At 39.7% G+C, this 25622-nt stretch overlaps 1 protein-coding gene and 1 long non-coding RNA gene across 2 annotated transcripts in view; one reads left to right on the top strand and one right to left on the bottom strand.

The window, feature by feature from the left end:
• The window catches only part of LOC116042663 (zeta-sarcoglycan), a 416236-nt gene that overhangs the window by 113330 nt on the left and 277284 nt on the right, over positions 1-25622 (bottom strand). The window contains exon 3 of the mRNA XM_031288953.2: positions 13631-13732. Within this exon, the coding sequence (XP_031144813.1) occupies positions 13631-13732 (102 nt within the window). The remainder of the gene's footprint in view (positions 1-13630; positions 13733-25622) is intronic.
• On the top strand, positions 16255-18294 carry LOC116042667. Its single transcript, XR_004103288.2, has 3 exons — positions 16255-16264; positions 17894-17901; positions 18155-18294. It is a non-coding gene; the product is annotated as an uncharacterized LOC116042667 (long non-coding RNA).

The following is a 25622-nucleotide window of genomic DNA, read 5'->3' as shown; positions in this document are numbered from 1 at the left end:
CTCACCTTTCCAGCTGAGCATAAGAAGTAAGAATTGCCAATATGTGGATGTTACACCAGAGCAGCAGAAAATGAAACCTGCTTACTTCGTTTCATGTTCATGTAACTGAAATCCAACCTATCCACTTTGTCTCTTTTTTTGTCATGTACTTCCTCTCATAGACACACAAAGAGAGGAAACATACAGTACGTAATTAAGGCTGAACCACATTGTACCAATGATCTGCACACTGGTAATTAAATCTAATATGTGTGTGTCTCCTCAGTGCAAGCATGTGTGTGTGTGTATGAGTGTGTTCAATGTCATATAGCCAGAGAAGTGTAATGCCACACTCCCATCCAGTTAATTAATTCAAATGTCCACCCATAATTAATTTTGCACAGTGGATTGTGACCGTTCCCCTGGAAACAACCTGTGAATACATAATACCGTCAGGGACAAGGTGTGTGCTGGGGTGTGTTAAAATGCACTGTCAATGCCAGTTTGGTGTATTTTTGCGTACAAGTGTGTCTTCAGTATGAAAAATTAACATTTGTATTGCTTAGATGCATTTCACATAAAAAAGTTATGGTATATTTTTGTGTCCATGAAAGAGACAGAATTCACTGTATGTGTACAGTGCAAGGTGGGAGTGCAACTCGTCTTGTCAGTTTGTGTAGGCAGATATTTGCGTATACACGTATGTGTCTAGAAGTGTGTGTAAAGTTGTATATTAAAGCGTAACTCTCGCCAAAATGCAACCTAGGGTCTTTTTGTGAATGTACCCGAGTCAAACTTTCGTTTAAAAGCATATTTAGGACGGAAGCGCCACTTTTAAGATTGAGTGTATTCTCGTTTTTCGGTCAAATGGCCTTCTGAATGGGAGTGCTAGGGGCACTTTTATGCTAGCCTCAAAATAGCTATTTTTAAAACACTAAGAAGGCTCGACACAACATGAAACTTTGCTCGAAGTATCACCAGGGGCTCTACACCTTAACTACACCGGTGCACAAGGGATATACTAAATCTGTGGCTACTTGTTTTGATATTGACTCGTTTTGACTGCCGAAGTGGTAGCGGCCGGAAACAATAAGAGTTATGGTGAGTTGTTCAAAACCTTTCTTTTTAGTAAACTCTGGGTACACAAACAATGTTCTCAACGCTTTCGTTAAGGTGTAGAGCCCCTGGTGATACTTCGAACAAAGTTTCATGTTGTGTCGAGCCTTCTTAGTGTTTTAAAAATAGCTATTTTGAGGCTAGCATAAAAGTGCCCCTAGCACTCCCATTCCGTCCTAAATATGCTTTCAAACAAAAGTTTGACTCGGGTACGTTCACAAAAAGACCCTAGGTTGCATTTTGGCGAGAGTTACGCTTTAACAGAGTGAGCTTCAGTGCCTATGTACTATCATTCAAAGTTATGTGTGTATAATTGTATGTCTGTGAAACATACAGGACAGTACGAGAGGTTATGCTAGACCAGCCTTGGTCATACAAGACTATTTTTTAAATGATCTTCACTTATCATGCAATGATTCATGTTATGGGTTTGAGCCAGTGTAGTTAACATTAATCCCTCTTATGTTAGAGCATATATTCTACACACTTAATTTGACATGGTGATTACACTGAACAAATGCTTTAACGCACTTCATTAAATGCATAGCTCTGGCTGTGGAATGAAACATCTCAGTCTTGCCAGTCCCTTTACCTAATATAGGCCCTCATTTTCCCACTGATGCTATTACTGAAACTAGCTGTAGGCTAAAAGATAAATTTGTCGGTACAAAGCTATCTGCTCGCCTGATCATTATGCCAATTACTGCACAGAAACCAAGATTGGGGGGGGGGTTTATACAGAGAAAACTCAGCTGTGCACACTTTAAAGCAAAGCATCACAAACCTACTTCTTTTTAAATTGTGGCTGTCATATTAATGCTAAAGCCATGTTTGTTACACAACCCAGTCTCACGGCAGTTCGTGAAATGGTCACGTTATTTCATCTATTGATTCATGTACATGGACACGTTTATCTCGTTTATCTCGTTTATTTCGTGGTGGTCAGCACGTATTTTAAACTAATGTATTTCAACGGGAAGCATCTTTCGTGATCACAGCACGACTATGGTAGCGAGTAGTATGAAATGCCAAAAATCCGCGCAGGGAGGTTGGTTGGGGTGGTGGATGGGTCAAACAACACAGGACTTTCACCCCGGAGACTGGGAATCGTGTCCCGCGTGTGGCATTAACTTTCCCCATTGTTCTTTTCCTAAACTTAACCGTCCCGTTGTTGTCTCGCATCCCCCAGAGACCGCAGATCGTGTCCCGGCGTGTGACGTGTCCTTTCCCCGTTTTTCTTTTCCTAAACACAACCGTCCCTTTGTTGTCCCGCGTACCCCACAGACCGCGGATCGTGTCCCGGCGTGTGACGTTAACTTTCCCCGTTGTTCTTTTCCTAAACTCAACTGTCCCATTGCTGTCTCGCGTCCCCCAGAGACCTGGATCGTGTCCCGGCGCGTGACGTTAACTTTCCCCGTTCTTTTCCTAAACCCAACCTCCGTATAGATGCTGTTTCCCATTACGTGCTGACCACCATGAAATAAATGAGATAAACGTGTCCGTGTACACGAATCAATAGATAAAAAGAATGTGACCATTTCACGAACTGCCGTGAGACCATGTTGTGTTACAAGAGGATTGGAAAGACAGTGTTATATAGAGCTAAACGTATAGAGGAACTTTGGGTATAGGTAATAAAATCTAAAATAAAAGTGCACTAAAGAAAACCAGCCAATGATCAACGACCCTGAGTGTGTGTAGTTCACTAAATCAAATGTTAAATGGAGTGTTGGCACACAGCTGATGGCCTTGTGCTCAATGGTTACTGTTTATATGCCAGCAATGCAGTATTTATGTATGTGGAGGGATCAACTGCCTGCACATCCAGCACCATTGTTGGCCAATGATTTTACTTTCAGGTTGGTGCCTGAAACTCTCAAAGGCGGAGGCCCAATTTGGCTTAACAAGGATGGACTTTTGGCAAAGCAATATCCATTTTAATGACAACATTATCAAAATTCTTAGATCTAACATGGCGTGCCCTTTTTCTTCAGTCAAGTTTTGTGATGAGGGGATTTGTTGTGGCTTTTGGATGATGTGACCTCTGAGACAGCAGCTCGATGAAGGGATGGAATGATCTTTTGAAACAAGGGATTAATATTCTTATTCATTTTGTCTAGTTTCCTCTCTCCCTTCCAGGGCCAATGTGACTTTCATTCTTCTGACATTCTGAAAAATGCTGTTAAATGTTAATGGAGACTATTTTTACATGGGTCACGACCACGTCTGGCACACATACAAGCCAGACACTCACAAAACCAGTGCGCAGGAATTTTGGACATTTGCCCATGCAGAGAGACAAATATGCAGATAGTCTCACACACACACACACACACACACACACACACACACACACACACACACACACACCATTCCAAAGCTCTGTCTTGAATAAAATAAATTATGACTGTATTCTTGCTTCTAGAAAAATGATCAAATAACCACCACTTCCCCTGGTCCCCTAACCTCTACAAACGTCTCCCAGCCAAACTTTTCTTTTTTCTATTATCTTCAATTTAACTTCACTGGCAGCGTTGCCTTCCTATTTGATATCTTTTTTAATGTTGTGGGGGACACGGGAAAGGCGTAGCCATCTGACAAGCCCTCTGCATGTGTCTCCTTGGTGGAGCTCTCATCTTCTGACGTCGACACTTATTATCACCGACAGCGTGTCTAAGTCATTCCTTTTCGCAGGCTGAAGGCTGAAGAAATTCTCATGTAGCGAGCGCCACCCGCTAAAGGTGACATGCTGTTTAAATCAAATACACTTTGCATTTGTTGGACTTGGAGACACCACACTTTGAGTGCTCTGATATGGTAGACTGGTGAGTCACACTTCTTTTGTTTTCTTTCGAGAAAGTTGCAAGCGCAAGCCACCCTGGGTAACTTCCTATAAAAGTCAAACAAAACCACACTGTAACAGTTACTTGCCACAGTGAAACAGTTCCACAGCAACAGCCTTGGAATTATAGCAAGGTCTGCATCCGTTTAGTTACATTTACCCCAGATTGTTTACAATACTCCAAAGTCAAAATCAATAGGGCCTGCCAAGACAGGAACAGCCTAATGTTCCATTAGAACTCTCTGCTATTCAATTACAGCTCCAGAGTTGGAGAAGTTTCAGCTAGTTCAGGTCCCCAGAGGAGAAGCAAAGAGAAAGTATGAGGCAGACAGAGGGAGTAATAAATCTAAAACTGACAAACAGCAAAAATAAAGTGATGGCATCCTCCCACCTTCACCCTCCCCACACATCTTCAGTCTTCCTTGATGCTGCAGTACGGGATATGGATGAGAGAGTTCTTCAATTATTGCTGCTTTTAACTTTTTCATTGCATCGCCTATGTTCATTATTGCTTTTCAATCTCACTCTCTTTTCCAGTAAATTTGTTCCTTTATCCTTCACTTCCTAAGACATGCCTTATTTTATACATTACCTCCATCCATTTACATGCATGCATTTACACTATCTTTTATTTCTCCCCAGGAAGTAAAGCCCCTATCCAGGCAGTCTACTGCACATAACTAGGCCTCTCTCCAGGGAGCCAGTATCACTACAGGGGTGAGAGAAAAAGACAGCACCAAACAACATTGAAAGAAGTCGTTAGAGAGAGAGAGAGAGAGAGAGAGAGAGAGAGAGAGAGAGAGAGAGAGAGAGAGAGAGAGAGAGAGAGAGAGAGAGAGAGAAAGAAATGCCATAGACAGGAGTTAAAAGAAGAAAAGGCCCAATAAAAGGGAAAAGAGCCACATAAAAGAAAAGTCAAATCAAAAAGATAGGGAGCGACAGCAAGAGAACAGAATAAATGAAGTTTTCTTTGTGCCCCCTGTGGTGGTGATAGGTCGTCATGGGGTCCCTATGGGGACAATTATGGGGCCTAGTGGCAAGAGTCAGTGTTTATGTGTGTGTATGTGTGTATCACTAAAGACAGGCTTTTGTGGGAATACAGCAGCGAGGGTGAGACACAGAGGGAACATTACATCCATAGTGTGCTTTTTAAAATCCACCAGCACAGCTTAAAATACCCTCCAAAACCTGCTGCTCTGAAGATAATCCCACAGCCTCTGGCTTACAATGAAATCATCTCATCTCATGTACATACCGAACATATAAATCCCCCATTTATACAGACTGTAAGACATAGAAGAAGAAGAAGAAGAAGAAGAAGAAGAAGAAGAAGAAGAAGAAGAAGCAGAAGAAGAAGAAGAAGAAGAAGAAGAAGAAGAAAAAGAAAAAAGAAGAAGAAGAAGAAGAAGAAGAAGAAGAAGAAGAAGAAGAAACTCATGTACAGCAACCTTGCAGAGCTCTGGTAATATCCAAATTCAGTTATACCATGCCTGCCCACTAGTTGGCAGTGAATTAGCCTCCTCTTTGGATCCCCTGACATTGTCATCAACCACCTACTGTATCCGTACACCTCATTAGCTGGTTTGTCAGGTAGTTTATGTTGCCTTGCTGCCTTGTTTTGGCAAGTGCCCCTAAACAACATGTTTATGTTCAATTGACAAAGACTTTTGGCGGTGTAATAATTATCACAGGGGCAAAGGAGGAGGTTAGGTGACTGTTATACAGTGACAGAGTCCACGGATGAGGTCAGGGTGAATGGATGGGTCAACAGATCAGACTTTAATACTGCTAGTCGTTTTCAACTGTCAGTCAATGTTGTTTTTTGCAAAGCATGACAACGATAAACTTCTAATCTTGACAATCAAGTAAACAATGTAGTAATTTTAACTGAAAAATAAAATTAAACAAATTACAAGCTGTTCCTGCTTACCTGCTACTAGTGATGGTCAAATGAAGCTTCGTGAACCACTGTCTTTACTTTCTGAGCTCACTAGATGGCGCTCTCTCGCTATCTAGTGAGCTCAGAAAATAAAGACAGTGGTTCACGAAGCTTCATTTGACCATCACTACCTGCTACTGTACCGTTTACCGGCCTGAAACCTGTTAGTACTGCAGTGCCTGTAGCATATCCTGCTAATTGTCTGGTTATCTGATATAGACTTGCCTGCCTATAGATCAACCGGCCTGTAAGCTTAATCAGTAAAGCACATTTTACCCAGCCTGTTATGTCTGGAGCTGTTAATACCCACTACATTTGTTTCAATATGATACGGCCACAATGGGCATCCTGGATTTTCCATAGTGAATGTGACTGATCTGTCCTATGCTGCATGAATTGTCAGAATATATGTAGTGTACTGTGTATATATCCTCCAAGTGCAGGCTTATGATGTTTCTCCCAGGGATGAAAGAGGTTTTGGCTGATTACCAGCTCCAGGTTCTTTGTCTATCAAAGCTTCGCTGGTGCCTCCAAATGCCTGCCGAGTACTTTGCTGCGCTTCCCCACTGCCTTCCTGTTCCTGCCTGTTGCCTGGTAGTACTTCCTTGATGGCACCTTGTTCAATGTTCAAGCTACTCCTGCCTGCTACCTCATTTGTGTTTGCTTGATGCATGTCTAAAAACATGTCTCTTCCTATCTTTTGCAAATGTTCTGCTTGCTGACTGATTTTGTTTGTTAGTCCTGTTTGTTAATCTGACTCACACCTGCCTCCTGTTTGTGACACTACAAACAGTGCTTGGCAAACATGATCAAATTAATATATTGTACTGGTCCCTTTTTTTTGCTTTGTATGTATAGGTGAACCGGGATGGTGTGGTGATTGTGCCAGTTGTGTTTTGGTTGTTAAACAAACAATTGTAGACTCTCTATATGGAAAGGTATTCATCTACCATATGCTGACAGAAGAATCAAGAGAAATTGTTTGTTATGATTATGACCACAAGCACACACACACTCTCACAGGTATGATGCATGAAAAAATGGCATGTTTGTGGCAAGGTTTGTTCTGCTAAAATTACAAGCAATGTTGATTGACCTCACACTCACACTACACAGTATCTATTTACCTGCAAGGCATGTAATACTAAGCAAAACAAAACAAGACCATAATTAAACCATATGACCTTTCCCGCAGATATGGAAATTAAGGCCACCATATAAAAATGTGAAACTAAATACTGACCCAAAGAACTTAAAATGCCAATATTCGCAGCACACGTTGGGGGTGTTAAACCTTCCTTTAGTCCCACAGTTAGTTTTTCTCTTTCTCTGTTCCTCATCCCTCTTGTTTTCTCTCGTGTTTTCTTTTCGCTCTCCTCATCATGTATTCAGACCTTTTCTCCAACCTTTTTAGGTGTGTGCCTCCCTCTGACCCCTTTAGCTCCTTTCTTTTTTTCCCTTCCTTTCCTCTCCAGTTATCTTACTCTCTCCTGCACCGTATCTTTTTCCCTCCCACCCAGTCAATCTAATTTCTCAGTATGTCATTGTTGTTAGTGTGTGGTTTATGTGCATAGTTCTGTATTTAGCTCTCTCTGGGAGTCACAATGTTCCATTTACCTCTCCCACAATACAGGGGGATGGCCCTGATTATACAAAATGTGAATGTGTGTGTATGTGATGTTTTTTTAATAATACATAATACAGTTGCGTAGGAGGGATGTCATCTTCTCCTCCGTTCTCATACGTCTCTTTATATCCTAAAATGTATTTTCTTACAAATTTAATTTAAGAGAGCTTAAATCTTTTTTGGTCCTTATTTTGGTGATTTTCAAAGTGCACTCATACTTTCGCTATTTGGCACACAAAACCATCACCCAAAAAAATCAGGTCTGTGGCAAGGGTCCTGATCCTGACAGTGAAAGGTAAACCTATCTAGCCTAAAAAGTAAAAAAATCCATTCGTTACGGGAAACAACAACAAATTTCGAGCTAGCAAGCCACACACAAAAATTGGATCGTGCAATAAGGCAGACCTGCTTGGTTCTTTCGGTGAATGATTGTGATCGGCGATACACTGGTAAGAGCAAATGCCATTTAACCATGTATCCAGCTAATTTAAATAGCTCATATTACTGTATTGTGTGAACAGTTAACTTTATATATTATTTTACGTGGCGTTTTTCTTTTGCAGGGTGCAAATGTTCCACCAAAACAAGTTCCTTCCTGAGACTATTTTGCAAAGCCACCGCCACTGCATCCGGAGCTTAACGCCACCCAAGACAATGGTGATTGGTTTAAAAAAATGCAAACCCAATGCGTTTTTTCCTATTCTCCTATCCCAGAATGTATGTGTGGTGTAGTCAGACCTTACTCCACAGTGCTGTGGAGACAGGTCTGGCACTGCAAGACTACAGAGTTTTTGACATTTTGGAAATCTTAATAATTATACTAAGTAGCATGAAACGGAGGTAGGTAACAATGTGGATGGTGTCAAATAGCATACATAACAGAACAATCTTGTTTTATGTTGACATTTTTTTAAATATTAAAATACTTTATGCTGATTAGCTGGCATATATTAAAATCCAACATGGCTAAAAAGAGTTCTGGCTAACCTTTCTAAATGAGTTAACCACATCAGCAATTACACATATGGTTAAAACAGACTCATCCCATTAGCCAAAGCTAGTTTAAAAAAATCCATGCTGAATTTGGAGAGTTCAATGTTTGTTTTGACACCTTTAGTAAGGGGTCATGGTGTGAATGCAATAATGGACTCCGTGGTGTCCAGCTACAACAAGTAATGAATTCAGGTGTGCAGAGTTACAACAGGAGAGAGGTTAGAGGCTGCATATAGATGTTAGGTCGGGCGGTTAACCATTCGCAAAACAAACCAGTTAGTCCTCATCCTTAGAGTCTTTTCTCTTGTAAAACCAAAAAATACTGTTTATACTATGCTTCACTTATGGCGTTTTTCCATTACATGGTACCTGCTTGACTCGCCTCGACTCGGCACACTGTGCGTCCGTTTTACATTGCATATTTTAGTACCGCCTCAGCTTGGCTGGTCGTCTTGCTGGCTCGACGCACACACCAGCGCACAAGTATAACATCAGGCCACTTGAGCTTGTTTTACAGTTCTGTGGAGGCTCCACGCAGAGCTTTCATAGTATGTGGCCTGATGTATACATTTGTCAGCTGGTGTGTGCATCGAGCCAGCATGTGTGTGTGTACGCAGGATACGGCGAAAGCTCTGCCTGGAGCCTCCGCAGAACTTGTTGTTGTCCAGTAGGTAGCAAATTGTGTTAGATGCAATTTATGATATTTTAGTGAATTGACTACACTCTCAGATTTCCCTTTTCACAACTTTCATCCTGCCCTTATGTTTTTCTTCCCCCCTCTTCCTCTCCATGGTTCAGTCTTTTGTATCCCCATCTCTCTACAGTATAACTCTTTACAAAACAAGCAGTACACAGTTGAGTCCTCAGGGAGTTTAGTGGATACTTCTGAATCAGCATGCTCCCACCCCAATTCAACCACACTTCACAGTAAAATTGCAGTGACTGTCAATATCATAGTAAGAGCATGCCTGCTGTTTCGAAAATGTGAGGGCGACCTGCTGTTTGCTTTCATGTAAGAAGATAAGCTTGGCCTCATACACACACTCGAATACACGCAAACATGCACATACACAAAACGTCAATATCTGCTCAAAATAAAGTAAAAAAGTACACAACGTTTTGAAAGTAAAATATCAATAGGTACATATACAGGCGAATGCAACCCTCATACACATATTATCACACACATATTATCAAACAAATGGTTGACAATCACACACTTGCCACACACACACATACAGTCTACAAAGGCAGACAGACACACACAAGCAAGCTGTTATCACACAGTGTAAAGGCAAGCTGTTATCACAGTGTGAAGGTTTAAAGGAAACAAAAATCGAATAAAAGTCTGTAAAATGTGTCTTTAAGTACCTTGAAAAGCTATATGAATACAATGTATTATTATTATTGTTACTATAGTATATAAAATAATAGAAAATGGTCCATGGTCAATGGTCATGGTCAAGTATTACTGTACCTGGAATTTAGACCCATACACGTCAGAATCTTTTATTTATGGTTGCTTTAACATTTATACTCACTTCTGTCTTGTATTTAATATGTTTTAGCTATTTGTTTTTAAACTTCTTCTTTGATTCTGTTTGGAGACCATCACATAAAAATAAAAGTTTTTGAAGACAATCCCAGTGATTTGTCATGTTGTTCTCAGTTAAATAATTTAAGGGGTAAAAGTCAGGCAGTAGCATTTTTTACTGCCATCTTGGAAGAAATGTAATGGGATGTAACTGATTCTAATTATGTGTGTTCCTGTTTATGTGTGATTCTACAGTTATGTCCCACTGGAAACCTGTACCAAGGCACTTGGTACATGAGAATACCATTATAAGTCAACTTTGAGGTAGTCTTGCATTGCCAGACCTATCTCCACAGCACTGTGGAGTAAGGTCTGGCTACACCACACATACATTCTGGGATAGAAGAAAAAAAAATGCTCTTAGTTGTTTGCATTTCTTTAAACCAATCACAATCGTCTCGGGTGGCGCTAAGCCCCGGGTGAAGCCTGTGGCTCAAGCAATGTCAGGCAATTATCCTGGAAATTTACTTCCGTTGATCCAGACTATCTTTAAGGTGACAGATAGTACCATGGGAACAAGGATATTGACTTCAATTTCTCTGACACCATCGATATGAAAATATCTTTTGTCAAGTGATTGATGAACTGATTAGAAGACAAAAAGAATGATTTCCATGACGTTTTTTTTTCCATGACGTGTAAAGTTTGCAGTATGCACAGAATCTATAAGTGCATCACATATGAATACGACAAGTCTAAAATCATGGCATGTTGGGGAGCTTGAATCATAGAAACTTTCCAATGTATTTCATTTACCGCCCCTGTTATTTTCATCTGAATTGTGAGGCTGTTAACATGAATTTGACTCCTGCATCTTCGATGTGAAGCAAATGTGGCAAAAGCAAGCCATACAGTGGGTGAAAATAATGAAGTAGCAACAGCTGAAGTAGTGGAAAACCTGATTTATGCTGCACTTGAAAAAAAGGAGCAGCATCTACAGTATTTCTCCTTTATTGAAGTGCTCTTGATGGTATCAGGGTTATCGTGCCTTGCATTTTCAACAATATTGATACAAATACTGCTGAAAACCTTTGTGCCATCTTTGCCTTTTCCATAGATCTGCAATGTCCATTAAAGCAGAAATATCAATCGTAAGCAACATTTTAGAGATCGAAGCAGTGTTCATCACTTATACTATTTCACTAAACAAGCGTTTTCCGATCATCCTTTTATCTCCTCTTACAACCCTCTTCCTTCTCTTCCTTAATTACTTTTTCTCCTCATCGGCCTTCACTCGTTCTACAACAGTGCTCGTCTTACTTCATTCCATCTCCTCACCGTCATTCATCATCTCGCTCTCTACTTGCATCCTCAATTCTCTAATATCTTTTATCTCCTGTCATCCTTCCTTTCTTTGCTTTCTTTCTCATCGTTTGTTTTTATCTTCAAAACCCTACTGTCCTTTTATATCAGTATGTTCTCCCATTCTGTCACGCTCAACAGAGCTCCCCCCACTCCTGGTGTTACCCCTATTTATTTCTGTGGCTTCCTGTATTTATCTGACTAACCCTAACCCTAACCCTGACTTTAACTGAGAGACTACATGACCTTTTCCAAACCCACTCAAAGCCAAAAACCTTGTTGTCAAGCTCATAACAGCAGTATGGGATGTTTTGTTTTGTAAAAGCGGTGGGTAACGCTTTTGTGAAATTATCTGCTGTGAAAACCACACACAACAGTGCAAATGGTGTTTCAGATTCAAAGTTCCAATAAGCGTTATTGTCATTATATTGAGGGGTCAGACAACACTATTACAAAATTTCGGTGGCAGTTCCTTGAGGCATAAAAACATAAATTTACAAACATTTACAAAAACAGAGGAATCATATGCTAAAGTACTATTAGGTAACCTGTCACAACAGACAGGAGGGATCAGAACAATAACTATTACTGTAGCATTATTGTGGGAATAAGTCAATCCCCCCCCCTGTTTACTATTCATATGTATGAACACACACGCGCACACGATTGAGCACACAAACACACAGGGCCACAAGGATTGTCCTATATAGAGTGACATAGTGTCCGTGTTGCCTCAGCTGACGGAATCGATGATGATTCTATGTGTGATGAATGGAGACATGGAAGAGCGCTGGCTCATATGCAGCACTATAATGTGTTACATACATGACAAATAGACGTGGGCAACATCTGATTTCTGCTCATTATAGAGGTTGGAACATATAGGGACGTATACACACACACACACACACGCATACATCCTCACCGTTTAACAGACAACATATGCATTATTCAGTACAACATATACTGAATAAAAATACGTGGCGGCGCTGCGGTGCAAATTCAACTCATTTTTAGTATGCCTGCATGTTAACTCCATAGACTGTTAATATTATTTTACAGTCAATGGTTAACTCAAAGATTCGTAGAAAAATTAAAAAAGTTGGAGGCCATTAATCGGCGCGCAAAGTCCTTCAAATCCATTCTGCAGTTAGCATCATATAGCCATGGCAAAAAGAAAACAAGGCAGTTTAATTCATTTTGGTTTTACTAAGAAACTGTGTAGCGATGACGTTAATAGCACGACCAAATCACGTGCTGCAAGCCCTGTTGGCACACCTCCCGCCGGGGTGACAACGCAAGAAGAAGCTGAAGAAATAATGTCCTCTATGGCTGAAGATGGTGCTGGTAACAGCTCGTCAGAGGCCGGCCACGATCCTAACCTTTCTTGCTCCTCTCTCCCGTTAAATTGGAACAGCCAGCAGTGGCGACACTGGAAATATACATGGCTGTTTGTTAACCCTTGTGTCGTCTTTAACCCTCGAGAGAGATTATCTATTGATTGATGGAATAGTTGACAGTATAACGCCTTTGCATCTTGAGCAAAGTCACACTTGGCCATTGGCTGCATCCTTTGTTTTCAGGCTATAGGCAATTCCAGGTGCAACTCCAATTCACTTTTGTTTGCAGAGTAAAGTTGAAGCTCAAATGAAACATGTTAGAGACCGGTTCCCCTGCAGGGAGATCACAAACTAAAACATATGTGTTGCTCCTCCAAAAGGCCTCAGGCAATACTGTAACTACAGTCTGCACACACTGTGGACACAAAGCACTTCACGTGTTCAAATGCTAACACGCGGCTGGCAAAACGGTTAAGGATGGAAGCTTGGGGTGCGTCGCTTAGGTCTAATTGAACGGAGGAATTATGGTATTCTTCGGTAGCCTGAGTAACTTTAACCGTTGTTCATGTGAAATCTGAAAGACAGCCAGATGCTTTGTTTATAGGCTATTTGTGGGTGGCTGTTTGCTGTTTGACCTATCAATTCCTGTCGATAAAGTATAATAGGGTAAATCCTGTATAGTGCATACACTTGTAGCTGTTACATATCTTTGTAAGTCATTGTAAGTCGCAAGCACACGAAAAGTGGCACCCCCAAAAGGCCACGGTATTGTTCGAACACTGCATGTGCGCACGCACGCACGCACGCACGCACGCACGCACGCACGCACGCACACGCACACACACACACACACACACACACACACACACACACACACACACACACACACTTATCTTACCCTACGAGACTGGACCTCTTTGACGTAAAGAGGCAATAAGAATTCGGACACTCCCTCCAATCTGACACCTTCCTTGGTCACCCGCAGATTCCCCATTCCATCCTAAAAAGACGGAGATACATACAGAGAGAGACAGAGAGACACTCAGTGGTTATTCAGAAAATAAATAACAAGTCGAGTGAAAAAACAAAAAAAATAATTTGCCCACATATACAAAGTAGTTTCCTCATCCCCACAGAGTCAGAGAATCCACTGATTGAGTTTTCTATTAATTTATATTTATAAATTATACAAATCTAGAGTATCATTATATTATGTAAGAATAAACAGATATTGCAGAGAACAGTGATAAGAGCCAGTTACCAAGTTAATCAGTTTTTCATACAAGTACATCTGCAGTTATAGGTAAGCTATAGAAGAAGTTACATCATTGCTTTAACTATCCTCTGGTTTTGTAAAGCCTCAAATACATTTTCAAGTTCTAGTGTGTGTGTTAAATGTTCAAAATCCCTCTCTTTTCTCCTCATGTAAAATGATCATCTTAAACCCAGGGGTCCAGATACATAAATCTGTATACATAAAATCATGTTATTTTGGAAGACTAATCCGTCAACCGCACTTGACCTTAAGCTTATACCATGGGTCAGAGTGTGTGTTGATGGCAGTTGAAACAAACTTTGTTAACATTTCGAAAGAATGTGGTTGGGGTCTTATTTACTAATTTCTCCCTCATTGTGATCTGACAAAATGTGGCTGGAGGCCAACAGTCCTTTACCGAGCTGTATCTCACAGCTCCGTATCATTTCACGGTGACTTAAGACTACAAATTGTCTGTGCTACCTGGAAATGAAGCTGCTTAAAATGACCAGAATGAATCAGAATGAAGACACAAAGTTGTCAAACCATCAGACTATTTACCCATTAAAAGTGCCTTAACTTCAGATTTGGAAACAATGTTAATGCTGTCCATACCATTGACATCTTACATGTATGGTGTTCCTCTTGTTTCATCTGCTTTATCTTGCAAATTTGCCTTGACTAAACATCACCATGAATGTCAGAATGTAAGACATTTCAACTATTTAATGTCTTAGGTTTTACTCAATTTAAGACACGCTTTTAAGGATCTCCAGATACCCAGCAGTACTTATTAAAATAAGTCATTGATGAGCAGTGTAATATTGATGAGAGATGGGAATATCATGTATTCACACAGATCTGCTTCTGATGAAAGAAACCCCTGCTGAGTTATAAAAGTGAGTGGAACAGAGGTTAGCTAGTATAAGGGGACCGATTGACTCTCAATTGGGAGCCTCTTCAAACAAAGGTCAACGCACTAAAATCACACAATTTAAAATAAAAGTCCTACTTACATCAGAATCATCTGAAACTTTGAAGGTTAACATTTGAGTACATTTGCCTTCATTATTTAGACCTTTGTTTTTTTCACTTTGCAATGATTCTGAATTATAAACAAGTAACATGTATTCATAGAAATGCAATCCAATTTATTTCATTATTTATTAACACTACAAGTAACCACAATGATAAGGTCTGATGGCAAGAACTGAAATTGTAATAAAACAATTAAATAAAAATGATTATGAGATAAATTCAGTGCTGCATATACAAATGTTCTGCTCCATTGCTTTGACAAAGACTGGAGATGACGGTGTTCATTTTAGGACATCGTCAGATCTCAGACTTAGGTGTCAGACTCAAACGAAACGGCCTCAGCGTGGGAAAAAACTCTCTCATCCTCAGACAAAAAGTTGTCAGAAAAACCTCTGTCAGCCTCAGACAAAACGGCATCAGAAAAAACTCTCATCCTCAGACAAAACGGCGTCAGAAAAACTTCTCTCATCTTCAGAAAAAAAGTTGTCAGAAAAAACTCTGTCAGCCTCAGAAAAAACGGCGTCAGAAAAACCTCTCTCATCCTCAGACAAAACTTTGTCAGAAAAACCTCTGTCAGCCTCAGAAAAAACGGCCTCAGCGTCAGAAAAACCTCTGTTTTGAACCACCGTTCTGCGCATGCGCATAATTACGTAGTAGAAAACGAACAATGTCCCTGTGCGATTTGTACCACGCATGCGTTGAAACACTTTACGACCAGAGTGATAGAGAAAGACGTGGCTCTGTTTACGACCAAACGTCACAACTTTTTTTTTAAATCTTTATTATACAATAGTCATACAAACAATCAAGACTTGTTGTCACTGATCCAAAACCGTGTAGTGACGTCGTTGTGTTGTTTATGTTAATGTTTTTACTTTTAATACTTCGTCTTGACTAATAACCATAGACTGTATATTATTAATGCGATGAAGTGTAAACGTACATAAGTGTCCTTTCAAAGACGGGATGACTCTTCCAGCCACCACTGCTGTATATACCACTATAGTAGCTACATGCTAACGGCAGTAAACATGTCATCTTAGCTGGCAATGTTGTTAAATTCTCCCCAATTCCGGGTCACATTCCTGCTGAAACATGTCTGATTGTGTAGTGTTTGGTTCAGAACCCTTAATCTGCGATTTTTGACGTTAGAAAGTGCTGCTTCGTTCCACTACAATCTAACGCCACATAGCGGAGCATATATAGCTAGCTGTATATGTACGTATGTAGCAGGACTCTGTACTGTAAAAACTCACCATTAAAGGCTTCTAAACCAAATACTAAACAAATACAAATACAGTAAAGTGACCGGAATTTGGGGTGAAATGTCCAGCATTGAGCTACATAATAGTTTGCTAGGAGTATGCTGGTCTCTCATAACACGTTGAGTTTCTGCGCATGCGCTGAATATGCGCAGAACGGATCTTACAGGTGGTACGGATCGGGTACTGACCGTTCTCTTAATACATCCATGGTACTGACACCCACACTAGGACAGAGGTTTTTCTGACGCTGAGGCCGTTTTTTCTGAGGCTGACAGAGGTTTTTCTGACATCGTTTTGTCTGAGGCTGACAGAGGTTTTTCTGACAATTTTTTTCTGAGGATGACAGAAATTTTTCCGACGCTGAGGCCGTTTCGTTTGAGTCTGACACCTGAGTCTGAGATCTGAGGATGTCCTAAAATGAACACCGTAGTAGATCCTTTTTACAATTTCATAAAAACAAAACAAGAAATGTATCAGTATAAGACTATGAGCTCTGTAAACACATTTAGGTTGTGTGCTTCACATCACAGCGCCATTTCTGGTCAGCTGACTCACTCGCTGTGATAAAAATGGCTTTGTGCCGGTTTGTGATTTTACAGATTCCACACAAGTGAGTGCTTGAAAAGATTGTTGGATCAGACTTACACGGTAAGATTAAATTATTTTCAAACAGCCATGCAGGGTATTAGGATAGTAGGGGCTTTTACAGAGCAAAGAGGCATCTACTGTACCATGTCAAATCTGTGCTTAGAAGAGTGACAGTGGAGGCAGTATTGCAATGCAACAGCTGTTCTGGTCATGTGCTTGGTTAGAGCTCTGAGGGGCTTCTGTGTATAGTATACTGGTTCCATGGAAACATATTTCTGTTGATCAAGCAGATCAAGTTAAAGGTAGACACTGATATAATTTCCTTGTTTGTAATATTAGCCAAGCTGATATAAGATCAGCTTAACAGAATGGAGTTAGATGATTAACATTAAATGGAAAAACCATGACCGTAGGTCAGGCAGTTTTATGTTTTATTTTACAAAAAGAGTGCTTTAAAATAGGTTACAAAATTGTAAACAAAGTGTGTATGATTTCTGAAGGAAAACATTGGAATATAAATGTAATTATGAAAACTCTGTCACTGCCACATTTGTTATTTTCTCCTTCTGTTATTGAGATATAAAAACAAGCAAGATAAGTGTGCCCTGGTTATTCTGAAAAAACTGTCCTTAGGGCAAACATTTTCAGGTTCAAGAAGTTGTTACTAGTGTGAAAGTTATTTTAGGGGTTAAAACCTCAAACAAACAATGTGTATGGAACCAATTCAGCTTTCAACCGGAGTAACTTTCCCACAGAATGTGTCGCTCATTGACAACAAATTAGTCTTGCTTCCCTGGTTCCCAGTTTTTTTTTTCATGTTTACAAATATTGACGAAACTGTCCGTGAAGACAGGGATTCTGTCGGGTGTGCTGCAGTCGATTATCATTAATTGTTAGGTGCAGCAAACCAACAAAGCCTTTCAAATTAGAAATGTACTTCAGAGAGAGAGAGAGATTGAGGGAGAGACATTGGGAGGATAAGACAATGAGGAGAGCAGAGGAGATGGAAGAGTAGGAAAAGAAGTACAGGTGGGGAAATGCAAAACGGAAAGAGGAGTAAATCACAACTCTCACACCACCAACAACAACAACAAAAACAACAGTGCTAAATTGACCCCCTCTCCTCTTAGGTCTTCTTTCTAGAGGCATTTTTCCAAAAACAATGTATCATCTTGCTTATAAGAAAAGGGTGTAACTCCAACATCAGAAAACAGAAACAAGATAAACACTATACTCACTATACTCTAACCCTAGCCCTGACCCTAACACACAGGAGCAGAGTTGACCTCCCGGGGAAAACTAAAGTCTTTCACCCAGGAAATGCGTGTTCCTTAGGAGTGTTTTAATCCAAACCAATCCTTTTCCTAATCTTAACTGGTCGTTTTGGTACCTAATCTTAACTTTCATCACAGCAAAACGGTCATATTAAGTGGACTAAATTTAACCGTAATGTCCGCCGAAACGACTGGCAGCTCGCGGTGCTTTGTACCCGGCTCACCTATTTTCGGGTAACTGAACCACCAAGCGTCACGAAGCTCTGTAGCAGCTTAAACAACTAGCAACTGCTGCTTGGCGTCACATGGCCACCCGGCGTCACGTGACCAGTTGGTGGTCTTCTAATTTCGTAGGATATCATACGTTTTGGTGTGCATACATTTTCTTTCTTTTGAGAACTGTTATGATAAAAAAAGGTTAATAATGTCTTTGTTTCCTGGTTTGGTGATTGAACCTTTAATGGCTAATTTCTGGCAGTATGCAGGAGTCTACCTCTTGACTTTGCATAACTCCCAATTTGAACAGCTTTACATGCATGAATTAATTGCACGCAAAATTAAATCTCAGTTAGCGTGTATATAACACTATAAGCTACACTTGCTAAATGTAAAGCAGGTTATTTTTTTAAGTAGTAAACCAGAGTTTAATTCAGTTTAATATTCTAAGATGAGTATTGAAGGTACTACAGTACTACTTCAATGGAAAATAATGCTTCTTATTTGTGTGAAATCTAAACAAAAGTTTGAGTTAGAATCTCTTCTGGGTTTTGGTTTCCCCACATTTGATTAGCACTGATCCAATTTATACAAATCTGTAATCAAACAAACCTCATCCCATCAGAGGCAGGCAACCTTGACAATATGCTATGTGATTTTTAACAAAAGACCAATCCTTACCTCATACAGTAGGTCTATACGTAATCCACTCACGCACACAGACTTACAAATGGGAGCATAGCAAAGTGATAAGAGTGTGTCAGATCGATAAGTTAAACCAGCCAGAGGTTTTCAGTGTTGTTGTTAGATCTATAGTCATTATGCTGAATATACAGTGGAGCATGGAGCTTATTCAATAAGCCATAACACAACAGGCCAGGGGAATGACAAACTTGCTCACTCCCTGTAATACACACATATATACAGTATATATATATATATATATATATATATATATATATATATATATATATATATATATATATATATATATATATATATATATATATATATATATATATATATATATATATATATACACATATATATAAAAACAAAACTCTGCATACAGACACACAAACACTAGTATTTACCTTCATATATTGAAACACAGATATAATTGTGGAACATGCGCACACAGACAAACAGAGGGAGCATCCATACATAATTAGCTCAGTTTGAACAAATTTACACTCACTACATTCAGTGCAATGCTTCTCTAATCCTCCCTCGCTCAGTCACACTCTGTCTCTCAATTCCAAAAACATGAAGACAATGATGTTAATAAATCAGGTGGTTTTATTCCACCTCACTGCTCCACTGTCCAACACTGAAGCCACCTTCTGATTGAACATGACAGTTCTCCCGCTTTCTCTGTATTTCACACACTGCATGACACGTTTCATTTTCAATCCAGTATGCATCATTGGCATGAATGGTACAAGGGAACAATATTGCCAAAGCCTAGAATACAATGGGAATTCGTCAACAAAAAGAAGACAAGCAGATCTCTCTCTCTCTCTCTCTCTCTCTCTCTCTCTCTCTCTCTCTCTCTCTCTCTCTCTCTCTCTCTCTCTCTCTCTCTCTCTCTCTCTCTCGCTCTCTACTTGAATCTCTTTGTCAAGGGTTTTCTTTGTCCTACTACTCTCCATCTCTCTCTCTCTCTCTCTCTCTCTCTCTCAATGTTAAATTAGTTTTGGAAAACAGATCTAAAGGTTGTAATATACTTTTTCACAGGGCTGGCTTCTTGAATTAAAAGCACACTCTGGTAATCACGTGGAAAGGCATTTTTAATAAAATTAAAATAAATACAGCAGGATTTGGAAGTGTATTTCATTTTAATATTTTCTAACTGCAGACGTGGTAACTATAGTTATATATAGCTAAGGTAAGAATCCAACTGGCACTTTGAATAAGACATTGTGCATGATGCTGCAAAAGACTTGACCACGACACTTTTTGGGTGGGTCAAATCTGCCTAAATGTTAGAAATAAATAGCTCAACTGTAGCAAAGAATTCCTAAATTCCTAAAAGCTGTTCTATATACATTCATATTAATCGTATCAGGCCCATTTTCACTTTAGATTTGCAGGGTTTTTTTAATAACATTTATTTTCTGTGAAAGCACTTCAACAATGTTTTTACTTTTTTCTTTGCTTCTTGAAATCTTACAAATATTGATTTTTGTTCTTTAATTTTACCCCCCTATCTCTATCCAGGCTTTTCCCAGTTCAATGTCAGCAGATGTTTTAAATTACAAATCATACTAACTATCTTACCTCATTGGTAAACTACTGCAACTTAGCGAGCTTGTGGCCAGTTGTGCCTTCATCAGGCTACTTGATTTGTTGTTGTCACTATCTGTCTCACCTTATCTAATTGTCTTTTGGAAACTGCATGTGGTTGGTCATTTTTGGTTATATATTGTGTCTCATGCTATATTTGTGAATATATACATTCCATTGTACTAAACAGTTGTATTTTAAAATGTTTACATTAATACTGTTGATCATCAAATTTCAAAAAGACATCAAATTATTCGGTGCTCCCACCTTGTATAGTCAAATATTCACAGGTAATTACAGTTATAAGTCATTAATATTTTAACATGCATTACATTGTCTCTAGTTCCTTGTTTGAAGTGTTAGGGGTTACAACCATCAGTCATGATCCTCCATTAACTATTTGGCAGTCTTTAATTTAGAAATGTTCACTGCCACCGCCACAATGTTACAGAAAGCACCTCCACTTTTAGACCTCGGCAAACTGGCAGGTCTTAACACTGTTAGTTATTCCATATGTACGGTGGAGAGTCTCTTCACTCAGAGAACCAAGGTTAAAACATAAATAAGCATTTTCTGGCAGTAGTTGAGACCGTTGAGACCAAATGTTTTGACTTGAATTTGTCATTGTACAGTAGACAGAGAGAAATAAAGCTTATTTTACTATTGTTTCACGTTGATCACGTTCTAAAGCACAAATAAATTACCATGAAACACTCAACAGATGATTTTTGTGAAGACAGATGCTCTTTTCTCCTCCTCTGCATTTTATTAAAGCTTTAGTGCGTAACTTTTTGATATTAATAAACGTCCGTTACATTCAAGCCATTGCCAAATGAGTTGATACAAAGCTAATTAAGACTATCAGCTCCACACAACTCTCTCTGTATTTCTCAGTATGTCTATGTTAGAAAATTGTGTCGTCCGGTGACTTTCCTGCACAGAAGCTTGAGTGAAGATAATTACCTCTTCTGAAGAATCCATCATGCTTTTTTAATCCTCTGTGTCCTCCTTGGCTACTAGCAACTGCATGGAGGAGGGGTGGGGGCACGTGCGCGATCACGTAAGGCTTGTATCATGTGGACGCGCCGACAGTTTTGTTGTCATTACTTTGAATTCCTCATGGGGGAAACTACGCACTAGCTTTAATTGCAGCACTAAACGAGGAAGGAGGCTACTCTAGTATCGATTTATGGCCATGATAGGACGAACGGAGAACATTTCTCTTTGTTTAATATCATTAAAAGTAAAGTTTGGTTTTGCTGTCCGCTTCCCGACTCAATTAAACAGAGAAAGAGAGTGGTCTGCGTGAGACAGGGCCACAGTAAACTGCATGCTGAAGACGCGTGTGTGTCTCGACCAAGAGAGAGAGAGAGAGAGAGAGAGAGAGAGAGAGAGAGAGAGAGAGAGAGAGAGAGAGAGAGAGAGGGCATGGATGTATTAAGAGAGGGAGAGTGGCGCTACTCTCTAACATTCTAACGCTGGGTTTTACACATAGACTGTATATAAGAATGGACCAACAGATCCTGTTGCTCTGGACGGAGACCAGTGAAGGCCGTTAGAAGCACTTTTCCGGTGAGCGCCGAGGGTTACTGCGCAGCCTCCAACTGAGAGAGACGATGTAAATGTGTGAGCAACGTGTCTGAAAGTTGTAAGTCTTCTGGTAGCTGTGCCAAGAGAAATCTCAATCATTCCCAATCTTGCAGAGACGGAGAGCGTAGGTATATGTAAGGAGATAACATAGGCACAGGCAAATTATTGCTAACTAAAATGCTAGTTAACATTAGTAATTACACTTAAACAGCTAATGTGAGACGAAACTGCCTGCGCGCTTCTCCTGTACTGTACGGTAATTCCTCTACTATGCGACAGTAAGTCGCGTGGTTATGACACAATCGTTAGCCTATTTTTACAAAAACGTCTGCTACGGAGCCATAACGTGAGATACAAGGTAATTGAGCCTTTTATACATTGTCATGTTTCTTTAGAAATAAACAATGGACAAATAAAGTCTTTAAACGCTTCAGATGTAAAGTTATTCGCTGTCAAAGTGGCGCCAAAATGAATGGCAGTCAATGGAATGCTAACGGGGGGTGATCGCTTTGTAGCATTAAAATGGCGCCATAGGAGGTTCGCGGTCCGAGGAGAAGCTTACCCCCTTGGTTTTACAGGCAGCTTTTTTTCAGACATCTCGTCACGTTTAATCTCATGAGATCTCGTCACACTAGTAGCTGCTGAACTCTATTGTTAAGTTGAGTGTGATTCTTTATTAAAACTACCTCAGTATTGTACATGACCACTCACTTTCTTTCCAGCCACAATACTGTACAATACAGGAAGACCACACACACACACACACAATTCCTTTTTTTCCTGTGCCTTTTCTCTTTCGCCAACAAATAAAAATAGTCAACATAATAGCTGGGAAATCAAAGTCAGTTTGGCAACAATAACAACAACTAATCAAAGACAAACAATATTCTGTGTTCAATGTTTGTTCTTCTTCTCTGCCAATTGAAATGGGCTTCAAGGCTATACAATCTACAAGAGTTTGCCAAAGAGAAATCAACAACTCCCAGCACAATGATAATGACACACGCAATTGTTTCATCATCACACAATCAACTGTCCTCCCCTGCTTCCTTCATTTTCTTCCCTTACATAACAGCATAATTGTGTGGGTTTACATAGAGAAAACCTTAGGTAAGCGTAAGATATACATTCTGTGTCTGTGGCACTGATTATTTGTGTACTTGTATGACACAGTCCTGCACCCACTCGATGCATTGGACCAACGACTTGCCGAGGATTTAGAAGTGGGTCAAAGGAGTCATAATTTTTAGCTGGAATATTGCCCTGGTCTCAAAAAGATTTAAATAACTATAATTTTGCCTTTTCTGTAAGTCCAGCATGATACATTGCTGCAATGGTTAAATTATCAACAATACAAATCATATTAATACATCCATGTCAAGTCCTCATTAAGTAAAAAAACTAATTTTGTTTTTAGTGATGTATCTGTCATGTTTCGTCCCTGTGTCAAGTTATGGTTTTTAGTTTGTATTACATGTTCTGTTTGTTTCTTGGACTTCCTGTTTTATTTTGACATTTACTGTTTTGTCTTCATTCACTTCACTTGTCTTCCTGCCTTTGTTTGTTTCCCGCCATTTGTGATTACCTGTCCCCGCCCTAATGTGTTGCATCTGTGTCTTATTTAGTTGTGTATTTAAGTTCTGTCTTCCCCTCTCCCCAGTGTGAGATCGTCTGTTTCCTATGTGTACAGCTTTTGAGCAGTTTCCCTGTATTCCTGTTTGCCTGTTTGTTTTTGGATTCCCTGGATTTTTGGACTTTGCCTGTCTCCTGGATTTTTCCCTTTTGCCTGTTGTTTTTTGGACACTGTTGCTGTGTTTATTTAATTGTTAAATAAACTATTGTATTTTACCTTTTTGAGTCGTACCTCGTGGGTCCATTATCTGTGTGCTTGATAGTATCACAAGGTGGATTAATTCTGACTTTTTTCACTTTGTGATGTGCATACACTAAACTATGTTTAAATTGAGCGTGCATTAAAACTGCAATACAATTTAGAGTCTTTTTACTTAACATTGATACACTCATACATCTCACCTGTGCTAACTATAAGATTGGTTTACACATATATACAATTTCTTTGTATGCAGTATTAAAGAATAAAGGAATGCCCTTTCTGCTGCACTGGATGTGGGCACACACATAAATGCACCCAAGAAAAAAACAAAACAACTGTAATGCACACGTACACACTCACACAATGTGTACAGTGCAGTGTGATCCCCCACTCACATATGTGTAGACACCTAGAGAGACCTGTTGTGGAAACTGCAGATAGCTGTAGAACAAACTAATTGACTGGAAAAAATTCCATACGGGCTAAATTATAGACCATACTTCTTTTTCTCCATAGGTAGTCATCCCCCCCCGCCCCCCGATTTCATTCTACCTCGCCCACATCGCTCGGCCCCAGCATATGAGGGAGGTTCTCAGAATCAATAAACCCTCAAATACAAAGGATGTCAGGGAATTAAGTTTGAGCACACTAATACTACTTATTTTAGAGAAAGAGAGGGAGAGCAGTGAAAGGCAAATAGTGAGAAGAGAAGGATATTTTTAAATACTACCACAGATGAAAACCCATCCTTATGGATCACATACTCACACTTCCTTGACATTAGCTGTGGTTTGGTATAATAAAATGTCTTTTTGTGAAAATGGAACACTTTCATATCAAAGAATAGATTTGAAAATATAACTGTTGGTTTATAAAGCATTGGATGGTTTAGGGCCAAAATACATTTCTCAGTGTAAAAGTATGTTACCATAAACACCTTCTGGAAACCTATGGTTAAAAAACAAGCAAGATGAGGTATTTATAATACTATTAATTACAAAACAATTTAAATAGAATGACCAGGAATTGACCTGCGCTGCGAACTGCAGTACGATGAGTAAAAAGCTATCTATACCATGCCCACTGTAAATGTAATGTATCTCAATCACATTAAGACTGTGTCCAGACAAGAACATCTTAATGCCAGCTATAAAAAGGGTTAGTAGGTAGACGTCCTCTTTCATGCAGAAGTTGTAGGGATAATAATGGATACCCTCATCGTGGCGAGGTTAACTGGCAAACTGTCCCATTAGGTGAAAGCATACCATATGCAAGGTTATACACACAGAATACCACACAGTCATATACAAAGTACCAACACACACACACACACACACACACACACACACACGATAAACCCATGTGTCCCTGTTTTGATGGATAGGCTAGGAAAGTATTTTGCAGGCATTTCTAATATTCAGGACTGTTGTAATTTTTCACGCAACCTTTTATGTCAGCCAGCATATCCAGAGTGAAGAGAGAGTGAGAGAGAGAGAGAGAGAGAGAGGAAGAGCAGTGTCACCTTTGCCTAGGGAAAACAGGTG

Source organism: Sander lucioperca, chromosome 4 (genome assembly GCF_008315115.2).
Source record: "Sander lucioperca isolate FBNREF2018 chromosome 4, SLUC_FBN_1.2, whole genome shotgun sequence".
Classification (NCBI taxonomy): Eukaryota; Metazoa; Chordata; class Actinopteri; order Perciformes; family Percidae; genus Sander; species Sander lucioperca.
The sequence above is the reverse complement of the archived record's forward strand: the minus strand, read 5'-3'. Positions and strand labels throughout refer to the sequence as shown.